Source organism: Clytia hemisphaerica, unplaced genomic scaffold (assembly GCF_902728285.1).
Source record: "Clytia hemisphaerica strain Z4C2 unplaced genomic scaffold, Clytia hemisphaerica genome assembly, whole genome shotgun sequence".
NCBI lineage: Eukaryota > Metazoa > Cnidaria > Hydrozoa > Leptothecata > Clytiidae > Clytia > Clytia hemisphaerica.
In genome coordinates, this window is record NW_027103573.1 from 1,108,738 (window position 1) to 1,121,012 (window position 12,275).

At 35.6% G+C, this 12,275-nt stretch overlaps 1 protein-coding gene across 1 annotated transcript; it reads right to left on the reverse strand.

Moving 5' to 3' along the window:
- Positions 1 to 1,778: 1,778 nt before the first annotated feature.
- Positions 1,779 to 3,564, reverse strand: LOC136801110 (uncharacterized). Its single transcript, XM_067057732.1, has 4 exons — positions 3,482 to 3,564; positions 2,550 to 2,964; positions 1,956 to 2,134; positions 1,779 to 1,802 (listed from the first exon to the last, which is right to left on the reverse strand). The coding sequence occupies exons 2-4, from the start codon at positions 2,743 to 2,745 to the stop codon at positions 1,779 to 1,781; spliced, it is 399 nt and encodes a 132-aa protein (XP_066913833.1). The 5' UTR covers positions 2,746 to 2,964; positions 3,482 to 3,564.
- Between the last annotated feature and the right edge of the window lie 8,711 nt (positions 3,565 to 12,275).

A 12,275-nucleotide genomic window follows, 5' to 3' on the forward strand; every position in this document is an offset into this window, starting at 1 on the left:
ATATTTTCCTGAAATAAAGGACCCGATGTCTTTGATGCATTTATAAGAATAAGCATCTAAGAAAGAGAGGAAAATTTTAGTTACGGAGGAAGCGCAACCATGGTTTGCGCTGATGGGAAAATTTTTCAATTTTCATCCCTTTCATAGCATTCGACTTTATTTTAAAGACTAGCTAGCAACTGCTAAAAACAATCGGAAGTTATAAGGATAAATGGCAGATGAATAAAATAGTTTGCACCGTTTCTATTATGTTTTAAAATGAGATGTATAGGAGGCCCCACCATAGTTGGGGCCGAACAAGAAAATTTTAAAATTTAAACCCTCGAAATTGTCTAGTAATATGGACATAGAAATACGATTCAACTAATAAATATAAGTTTCACGATCACGCTGAACTGCAATTTCACGCCATAACACCTAAAAAACACTCAATTTCATGATCACGCCGGCACTTCATTTTCACGCCAGCACGCCGTTTTTTCAAAATTTCACCCCACGAAAAACCTTCCATCACGCCATCACCTATTTTAATGAATGGGAACCTGAATTCCATTGTTTTTAAGTCAAATAATTCACTGGGGATGGAAAAAGTAGCACGATATTTTGACCCCCCCCCCCCTTTTTTTGCCTGAATAAAAGATTACTTCATAAAAAAGTTTCGCGCGAATAAAAAAAAAGTTGAACGAAGTTCTACTTTTTCATCCCGTTACGTCAATTTTGACCAATGGAATTGCTTCATTTTTCAACCGACCAATGACCTTACAAAAACGTTAAAAAAAAGAGAACTGTGCTAGGTTTCTACTGGCATCCAAATTCGTTTCTGAAGCAATCATCGCGATCAAAAAAATTAGAAAGATTTGATTCAGGAAACAGGTTTGTGTCGCCAGGTTTCCGGGAAAAAGAAAACCAGCTTACCACAACATTTCGATGTATCACTTGGAACACGAAATTCTTCCCCATCAGAACAGCCATCACAATAACGCTTTCGTCTCTCTCGTGGTGTGCCACCACATGACCAGCAAGCCCAATCACTCCAAGCTAAAGTAAAAGAAAGATGTAAAATGAAATCGTTTAGAATAAGTTTTAATAAAACGATTGAACAGAAGAGGAAATGAAAATTCTTCTTTTTTGTTTATTCAGCACGAAAATGGAACACGATATAACACTAAAAGATATCAGTCTAATATGAAACAGAAACACTTAAAACTAAAACGAATTTTTGAACAACTTACAATGGCATTCGTGAACTGAACCAGACTCGCAGATAGCACCAATGGGGCAAGTGTCATCATAACCACATCCAGAGGGGTTCTTACAATCAAGGCCTGCAGTATGACAGTAATCATCATACAATGGTATAAACCACATACGAATAGCTGTTGAATTCACCGTTTCGTTATTAATGTTCTTAATGTTTCGATATTCGATAAAATTGTCTTGAAAGAGGTTGACAATGGGCGAGAAAGTGTATTTCAAAGGCGTTGGCGTGAAATCTTGTTTCGCCCAGTCATTGATATCTGTCGGTCGAGAACCTGTCAAGAAAAATATAAAAAAATTACATTTCACTCTCTCATAAATGAACCATCCCTAAAACTACAATGCGAATCTCTGTATGTTGATATAACGTATATAAAATAATGAATTTATTTCGTGTATAGTAAAGACTTTAAGCATAACGAAGGTTTTGAAATTGAAAACTTTTATACATATCACTGGAAAAATTGAACTTATTGAAGTCTGTTGGCAAGATTTCCCGTTGGAAAAAAATACCCTAAAATTTAAGCTCCACTAGATTTTTCGAGCTAAAACCAAATCAGATTGAGATGTTGATAGAGATCTTTATCCCGACTGAGTGAAAAAAATCCATGAGACGGGAGTGTACACGCAACATTAGCAAAATATCGTCGCAAAATGATGAGGGAGGTATCTCTAATATCTGTCAAATACCGGAATACCGGATTATCGGAAGCCTCTCTTTGTTGAACCTCATCTTGGCTGAAGCTGTCAATTTGTGCTTGTGCTTCGGCTGAACAATCAGCCTCGTCGTTACCCACGGACATGCCAAAGATGTCAGCCGCTTTTTTAGCTGAACATGCTTGAAGTGCATCGAAACTCACCTGTTTGCGGACAGTACCTAAAAATAAGTGAATAAAAAGTTTCAGTGAATAGAAGTGCTTTTTGCTTTCATAGGTGCTTACGCGTTCTTGCCTTAGGTCCTTCTATTCAATTTACAAGTTCTCAGAGTAACAGGGTAAAAAAAGCATTTATGGGTACCAGGCTATGCGAGTACAGTAAAATGACTTTTCTCACACCTCAAAAAGAAAGAACCGGCTTTTATGAAAAGTTACAAGCAGAAAATACTCAAATACTCAAACTAATTCCGGATTTTCCGTATATTTTCCTAGCCTAAAGGCTTGGAAAATATCGTACAGAAAAATCTCGGAACTCCTAAAATATTTCTCATATTGTACTCGTGACTGTCCGATAACATATTACATACCGAACAAATATTATGTTCTTAATTAGTTTTCATAAAAAAGTCGAAATACCTGAATATGTAGTCTTTTGTGCCCAAAATGCACCTAATTGCGACTCCGACATGTAATGTGTGCCATAGTCGCCGATGAATTTGTCGAAGGCTGCTTTTTTAGAAGTTGATGATTGTGAACTTGCATCGTGTAATTCTCCAAGAGCAAGTGTAAATGTGTATGTGAACGCATTGACATCATAACTACTGAATCTCATCTCATACTGAAGGCACACCCCCAACTTAGAGTCATCACGCTCTGATCGTGAGAAAATGAAGCACCCGCGTTCTTCATTGTTTCTGATTCCAACCAAGCATGTGTGAAAGCTGGCGGGATGGTTGAAGAAACAGAAAGACCAGGGACACCAGCCGACACATCAGTTTCATAACCCATCTGCAGATCACTTCCAATTTTAGACTGACTTTCCAAGGCTTTGCTGGTAATAAAAAAAGGGAATCATGTTTTTTTATTATAATTTTCATTCAAAAGCAAATTAGAAAACAACAAATACATTTATAATTTTCTCTGCTTTTGATATCTTGACTATGGTTAACTCTCGCTAATTATTCCAACTTGAACAATTTTAGGGAGCTTATTTTTGATCATATCACAGTCAGATTCGACTCTTAGAAAGTATCTTCAGAGGATTCCTTTTTGACGGGGACTGGAAACAAGTTCACATTATAGAAAGATTCTAGTGATAAAAACTCGAATAAGCGAGAGTCTAGACGATGCTATTGTCCGTATAACATATTATTATGATATAACATAGTTTGTATACAATAAAACGTAATATGTTGCGCCGCCGATAGAGTCTGTGTTTACAGTTACCCCCCAAAAATTTCCGTCTTCACGTTTGTTCCTCTTAGATGAAAATCGTCTAGAGAGAGTCTATTGTTGTAAAGATAGATATACTCGGAGTTGGATTGTGGGTAATAAAAACACACTCTTACTACAAAGCATGCGTGGTTGCGTAGCTTTTGACAGCCATTGTTTGGAAACAGTTATCCAAGCTGTAGGTCGTTAACGTTTCCTTTCCATCAACGAGGCCCCCCCAGCGGACCCCAAATTCACGCCATCACGCCAATTTTTTATCGATTTCACGCCATCACGCCTGAAAAATTCGATTTTCACGATCACGCCAATTTTTTTCGATTTCACGCCATTACGCCTAGAAAATTTAGTTTTCACGCTCATATTCTCTGGATTGATTCAGTTTTATTTTAGACCACGTTTAGACCCATTGATATGGATAAAATGCCGCTATAAAAACTTATTTGCCTATAAATAGGTATGTGTTTGATCGTCAATCAGTTTTTTGGCATTCTCATTCGCATAAGTCAAGAATATATCATTTTTCTTATCGGAAACACCCGAAAAATCTGGAAGGAATTTGACCTGTTTTTTCATTTTTAGTAATATACAGGGGTCAAATTCAAGTTTTTTCGGGTGTTTCTGATAGGAAAAATGCCGTAATCTTGACTTTAGGCATATCAAAAATTGTTTGACAACTGGTGGGTCACATCAAAGGGCCCTGGTTTTTAGGGCTGATGTATATTTGAGCAAATTGACAAAGCCCACCATGGTTGGGCAACGGAGAAAATTTCTGAATTTTGAAGGGTTCAAAGTGCTATTTTAGGACCCATTTCAGTTCAATTTGAAAAATAATTCATGTAAAAATAATGGAAATCTTTTAAAAGTACAAAGTTTTTTGGTAAAACATGAGGGTCCATGCCCCCTCTGGCCCCCTGTTGACGGGACCCATGGGCATTAATTGTGAATTAGCGTGAATAGTTTTCAAATGGGGAATGAGGAGGCGCAACCATGGTTTGCGCCGACGGGAGAAATTTTCAATTTAGTATGGCTACAATCACCCTCGTTTACTCTCTTTTTTCCAAAATATGGTTTAAACATCACAGGATTCCTTTGATCAATGCCAATCTGCTCAAAATTACACCTCATAATAAATCTGTTGCTTCTTTCTGTTCGAGCCTTTGCTATAAATATATATTTTCCTGAAATAAAGGAGCCGATGTCTTTGATGCTTCTAAGAATAAGCATCTAAGAAAGAGAGGAAAATGTTAGTTACGGAGGAAACGCAACCATCGTTTGCGCCGACGGGAAAATTTTTAAATTTTGAGCCTCTCATAGCATTCGACTTTATTTTGAAGACTAGCTAGCAACTGCTAAAGATAATTGGATGTTACAAGGATAAATGGCAGATGTTTAAAACTGTTTGCACCGCTTCTTTTATGTTTTAAAATGAGAGCTATAGGAGGCCCCACCATATTTGGGGCCGACCAAGAAAATTTTGAAATTTAAACCATCTAAATTGGCTAAAATGGACATAGAATTACGATTCAAATAATAAATATAACTTTCACGATCACGCTGAACTGCAAATTTCACGCCATCACGCCTAAAAAACCTCGATTTCACGATCACGCCGGCACTTCATTTTCACGCCATCACGCCGTTTTTTTCAAAATTTCACGCCATCACGCCATGAAAAACCCTCCATCACGCCATCACGCCAACCGCTGGGGGGGCCTCATCAACACCTGTTTTCTCAAATATCTGGTTCTTCATCCCTGGGTCTGCAGTTGTTTGTAATGGATCTCCTGAGAGAGGATATAAAAAGTTAGAGTAAAGTTTTGCGTCTGTAATGATGACATAACGTAACTTTTTGTTTTGTTTTGGCAATTCGACACATTTTGAGATTAGGCGAAAATGAAAAAAATGTAGTGTTTCCGGAAACCGGCCGGGTAAAAAAAATAATTTTCTGACCTGGCCGCAGACTTCGTTGGTAGTTGATACATTACTACTTAGGGCTTACTTCATACTGTTTTTACATAAAAGTTATCTTTAATTAAAGTTCTATTTCAATGATCTTAAGTTATCAAAAATAGAAAAAAAAATTTTCCGGCCAGCCGTATGAAAGCTTTTTTCCTTCACCCATTCCAGAAACACTACATTCAGACCTGACAAACAGTGGAATGCTTACCTAACAAAAGGTTGTATCCGACAAGACCAGACTCCATGTTGTCAAATTCAATTGTACCGTACACAGATTGCTGCACGAGCAACAGAATGCTTAAAGATATCATCTTCACCTGTGAAAAAATAATTGAAAACGAGAATTTGAAAAGGTAATTTCTCTCTGAAAAAATCAATTCTTTTTATAATTCTTATCCTGGATGTAATGCAAAGAAAAGATTTCATTTGAATTTGCAAAATACATGTTTTTTATAAGAATATACTTTGTACGAATATTCATGGTGAAATTGACCAAAAGATTAAGGGCGTAGAGGCGTTGAGAGTGGTGTAAGGTTCTAGGGGCGTTGAGAGGGGTGTAAGGGTGTAGGGACGTTAAAAGGGGGTGTAAGGGCTTAGGGGTGTTAAGCATTTAATAAATTTCTAAAGATTATTCGAAATTCATAAAGATATAATCAGACAAGCTAAATGAAAGGGCAGTGAAAAAAAATTTAAGGCTTGAAAAGTAATTGTTCTTCAATCTAATATTATAAACACTTTAAAGGTTAAGGATTTCGCTAGCTTCGATTTAGTCTTTATAAACCACGGAGACACAGATAGAACCACACGTCTTTCTAATACAATGGTATAAATAATTCCTTCTCCAGCTGTCACACAACGTTGTTTTAACGTTCAAATAACGTTATTTGGACGTTATGAATGTCACATGGACGTTGTTTTGACGTTGTGTGCCAGCTGGGTCACTTACCTTCATGATGACTGCTGGTGATGAAGCACTCTTTTTAAAAATCGTCTCCTCTTTTATACTTTTCCAGAAGTAGGCGAGTAGAGGAGATTCATGCATTGCAAACAAAAGTCTTCTTAAATAGTCTACAAGATTTTGCACGCACTAGTGGGCATCGTAATTAGGTAGTTTTTTAATTAATGACTTTGTAGACAAATTCGGACGTCTCTATTATTATGAGCGTGTTAATGAATGCTGCAAGATAACCGGTTTGACAAGTTTTGATGAACAACCGTCTAATTATATTGATATATTTCTTTGAATAATAATGTCATCGTCAACCGTCACAGGGAATCTCCTTTCCAAACTTGAAGCTTTTCAAATTACGTGTGCGTAAGAAAATTATGAACAGCTGTTATCAGGTTATGTATCGCACACTCTCTCTTTTGAAGTACTTTAGGCGTAGAAACTTTCGCGAGCAGAAACTTTCGCGATTTTCGCGAATTTTGGCCCTTTTCGCGAAAGTAAATGTCTTTAAAAATTCTAGGAAGGTCCATTCGCGAAAGTTTATGCTCACGAAAAATTCTTGACAAAATAGAAAATCTCTAAAACTTCAAACTTTGAATAAAATGTAACTTTTATGGCACTTTTTAGCCTGCTAAAAGACTAATAAGTCAAAGGACAAATGTTTCAAGCCAACCCAAGAAGTATTTGTGTCTCTAAGCTATTTTTTCATGTGGAAATTCTCAATTTTACGTCTTGATTCGCGAAAGTTTATGTTCGCGAAAATTATTTTTCCGTTAAATTCGCGAAAGTAAATGTCGTGAATTTCACGATTTTTCGTTCTCGCGAAAGTTTCTGCTCGCGAAAGTTTGTACGCCTAAAGTACTTTTAAACATTTGTCGCCAAGATAGCGCTTTTCAGCCTCATTGCAAAGGCTTCGAAATCTTATAAAAAACGTGAACAATACAGTTCACGAGCTACATAGAGAATATTCTAGAATTTTTTTGATTTAGAAATTCTATAATTACAAAGGTAGTCAAACCGCGGTATTTGTCTAGAGATCATCGTTGAGAAATCAATTTGATTACAAGAGTAATTAAAACCTTTTTTTATGCTAGACTTTATACAGTCAAGGGAATGTGTGGAACAAAAACTATGCAATACACCGTTTCAGAAAGAGCCGTCATCACTAATGGGAAAACTCTTAAAGGGAACTCCTCTGGTTAATCACTCCTTTAAAAATCCCCACCCGGAGAATCCGTTCTCGTTTCAATAAATTTTCGAAGATGTATACTAAAACTTTTGCTTGATACTCGCTAATTTCTAAATACAGATTAATAGTGGATAAATTTTCCGTGAGAACATTGCAATCCCCATCCAGCGCAAGCTTAAAACTTTCAAAAATGGCGATTAATGCTTTTCTGTCTGATGCTCAGCAATTGAGAGAAAGACGTAGAGTAAGTGGAGTAAACCCAGTAATCCCCTACCTTCGAGTAGATAGTTATTGTATCGAAAGATGACGTCCGGGACACTAAATTTAAAATTTTTGCATCTGAAAACCTGTTTGGGACTTGTAGATGCTAGATGTTATACTAGCCATAACTTTCATTAAGGTGCCACCGCAGCAAAACGAACACATAGAGTTAAATTTGCGTTCAAAAGGAATGATCCTAGCCCTACAAAAATTTTTGTTAAGAGTGACCTCTCATCTGAGACAAAATTCTTTCAAATGTGTCAAGGGAGTGATTTACAGTCTACTTAGAGTGACATCCGTGGCTTGTCTTACACGTTTTTTTATAAGAACAATTTCATAAGAATACGAGGCTGAAATTTGGCTAAAACCTAAAAACAAATTAAGAAGAATCTGAGCCTCAGATTTCAGAAACTACTGAGATGTACAGGTTTCCATTTTCATTAATATTGACATTTAAGCCTGAAAAACTCATATAAAATTAAGAGCAGCCCAGCCAGAATACTCAGAATCATATGACTTACTGGTTTTTCCTATAAAAAGCGTATATCTGAAGATACTGCTCTTCATATGTTATTTTACTAATGTACACGTTTAGCAACATTTGTTCGAATACGTTGAGTAGAGTAATGAAGAGCGCTTGCTTAATAACTACTTGTGGTATAAAAAGGGAATTCCCCAGAAAAGGGAATTTCCTTAGATTCATTAACTCTCCAGGGATAATAAAAAGACAAACTGAGATTTCAAAATGAGTAATCAGATCAAAAAAACTCCGGTAAAGTCTTTTTGATGATGATAAAACAAAAGAGAGACCGTAAGATAAGAATGCTACCGTTAAGCGGAACTAAAATACTGAAAAACGCGCAAACGCAAACGCAAAATTATGAGATGTTTGCCCAACTTCCTTATGCGTGAAGCTAGGAATGCCATCCTCGGTCGCTTTAGGCTCCCTGCGGTGGTAATGGTAGGATTTTTTTTGAAAATTATGATAGATCTGAAGATGCTCTACCATAGAGTAGAGAGAAAATTTATCAATAAATCAATTTTGTTGTTTGTTGCCTGTGACCCATCCAAATATTTGATTAAATTAAGCTCATAATACGTCTGATTTAATTATATGCTGTTAATGGTCAACCTGCATATCATTTAATTGTAGCCCAGAAAGTGTAATTACTAGTACGGATCGCTCTAAAAGGGGAATCATCTTCATCAAGAGCTTTGACGTCTTTTTTTATAAGAACATGTAAAATCTTTTGAAGCCTTTGAATGTTCTTAACTTTTTGAGTTTAAGCCCGAAAAACTTTCTTAACATGTTCTTGTTTTCTTATAGTTTCTTATACATTTGTTCATATATTAAAAAAACTGTAGTCCACGTTTAAAACATTTTTAGGCTTGAAACTCAAAAAATCAAGAACGTCCGAAGGCTTCAAATTAAAAAAGTGTATTCACACAAAAATCTATGAAAAATTACGCATTTACGTAATTAAATAATGTTTTTTCACTCAGACTTCCAAACAGCTTGTAGCTATTTTCACTGCAAAACTTTCCATTAAAAAATTCTTTCAAAAAAAAAATTCATTTCTGTGGGAAAGAAAGGGAGTGTTTCAAGGGGTTTGGTAGGCTAGATATCCAGACTGTAAATTACATGCTTTTTATACAAACAAACTTTATAAGAACATAAAGCTTCGATGGCCAAATTGTTAAGTACAAGTTAAGAACATTTCAAGGCTTCGTAGACTCTAAAACACCCGATTTCTTAGGAAAATGGGTAAAAATGATCAAAAAATGGTGAAAGTAAGAACATGTTTTGAACATTTTCAGGCTTAAAACTCAAAAAGTTAAAAACGTCCGAAGCCTTAAAAAATTTCGATGTTCTTAAAAAAACCGTGTATTTTCCTTATTTTGATCTTTCTGTTATTTACGGATGCTTGCAAACCCGCGGCTGTCAATTTTTTAACTTCGAGAAATATTCAAATTGACAAAGAAAGAATACATGTACTAATTTCTAATATTGGAATGAAAATCGCAGGCTAGGGGTCTGTAATATCGAAATATAGGACAATTTTCTCATCAGATACCGCAATACCGGGGTAGTACCGAACAAGATAAACGCAAAATACCATCCCCGACAGCTTTCAAAACATTTTTAGGCTTTATTCAGAATTAAACATTCATTTTGTCAACAAGTAAAAAAACTGTCAGTTTCACCCCAGTAATGTATTTTTTACTTGTTGACAAATAAATGTTTAATTCTAAATCAGCTCTACTTGGTTTTCCTGGTAAAGAGCACTTTGCCACAACAAAGATTACATTCATGTTTCTAGGTTTTCATCATAAGGAGAACTACTACAATCTGAAAATTTATGTCGAATAAGCACTTAGTCTTTTCACAGTTACAACATCAGAAATCGAGTTGAAAGCCCCTCCTTGGAATGCATTTCCCAAAATTAATAGCAAGGAAATGTCTTTAGCAGGTTAAATCAAGTAACCAATGGAAAGAAGAGTTCTAAAAATTGTAAACATTTCAAAAGTTGCTATAGATGAGAGAAATCTTTTGTAATAACATTGCTTCATAAACCTTCTAATTGTAATGAAATTGGACGGTCTTTAACTTAAGCGAGCAATGCGGACCTATTTAGATATGTACACCATTATCCTTCAACCAGACAACGTACAAAAATAGACATATAATTAATTACCCTCAAGACAGTTTAATTATTGAACTACATGCTTTTTTTATAAGAATATACTTTATAAGAATATTCATGATGAAATTTGCCCAAAAATTAAGAATATGCTAAGAATACCACCATCATGGAATTTAGCAACCAAACTTAAAGTCAAAACCTAAGAATGTCATTTATAAAGCAATTTTAACTGTAAATTGCCAGTTTTCACCCCGGTAAAGCTCAAAACTTTCACAAAAATTGCCATTTTTTGTTTCAGGTGTGTACTTCTTATTAAATTTAGGTCAAATTTCGAACCTAAGAATACACCTTAAGAATATTCTAGGATGATTTTCCCCAAAAAGTTAAGAATATCCATGATGAAATAAAAAATCATAGTCATTAGAAATTAAGAAACATCTAAGAAACATGCCGAGGCTGAGAATGAGAGAATAACATTTTTTAATTCGGCTTTTTAAGAACCTTCCAGACAAATTGAATCTTCTATGTAGATAGAGGATTGAAGCCACTCATCTCTTGCATAAACTGCGCATGGTTTTCATACAGACATTAGATTGGAAACAACATTTACCGTCATAATTAAAAAAAGAGATGCAAGATGTGAAAACAAAGAACATGCTATCACCATTCTCTAGTTACTCTCAGTCCTATCTCACACGTCACAGCCCCGGTGGATCCTCGGGTGGATCAACGCTTACAGACATGTAAGAAGGTCTATTTTGGCTATTTTTGGTCATTTTCAACCATTGATTTCAAAGCCCCAAAGATGCTAGATACGAAACTGTTGGATGGGAAACGACTCATGTCTACTTATTTCCCATCCAGAACACGTGGCCCGTGTGTTTTTCAAACAAAATTTCTTAATGCTGGGCAAACTTAAAGCTTTACTTTCTCTTGCATAAGAAAGGTTGAAGATTCCTCTAACATTGGTCCTTTTCGACTGTTTTAACCCTTACATCTCGAGATATTTTCGTTGGTTTAGATTTTGTAAATTATCGATATTTTTTGCTGAGTCAGCAGTTTTTCAGTACATATTTACCCTCCTTAAATGAATTATCTCTAGATTTTAAGATTGAAATTTAACAAACCATACCATTACCAGTTAGAAAAGTATCGATTAACTAAAAATCGATTCAGTCGAAAACTGCAGGAGATTTGAAGGGCATCTTATTTTGTCAATTCTACACCCTATTAGGAGCATAATATAAAAAATTTGCCCTGATCTAAAGGGTGACCTACGAAAACCATTTTTAAGGCCTTTGCTGAATCTCGGACGCTGGTCTAAAACGTTAGCATTTTTCAATATGTGTCGTTCGTTTCCGGGGGACATAGTCAACCAAATGAGGAAATTTCATCTCCAAAATGATGGAGATTAAGATTTAAGTTTTATCAGATAGCCCGGGGGCACTTATAGCTTATTGATAGACTGGATAGCGCTGATAAGTGGCCCGGCGTAATTTGGCAGGCTTCATATTTTGGCTTTACTTGAGGTGGTAGCACATACATGCCACTAGATCCAGTCTCTTTTTAGAGAAAAACAAACAGAAAACCATGACCAAGGGATCGATCGTTTTCAAATTTGGGGGAATTGTTTTTTTATGGTTTTATAAACTTTTATGGAGGGTTTTAGAAAATTCATCATTTAGTTGTTTTCCTGTAATTTTTGAAAACAAAAGTGAAAAATTTAGTCTACTTTACTGGACTCAGCGACATCAAAATTATCAAAACGCAGAGTCCACTTAGAAGTAGACTCTAGTCTTTTTATAGGATGATACAACTAGTTTTATCAAGTTTCGAAAATTGACTTTCCAAGGGTCTCTTATCTTACCCTCTTCAATGTTCCATAGAAAACCAAAGCTGGGGAAAGT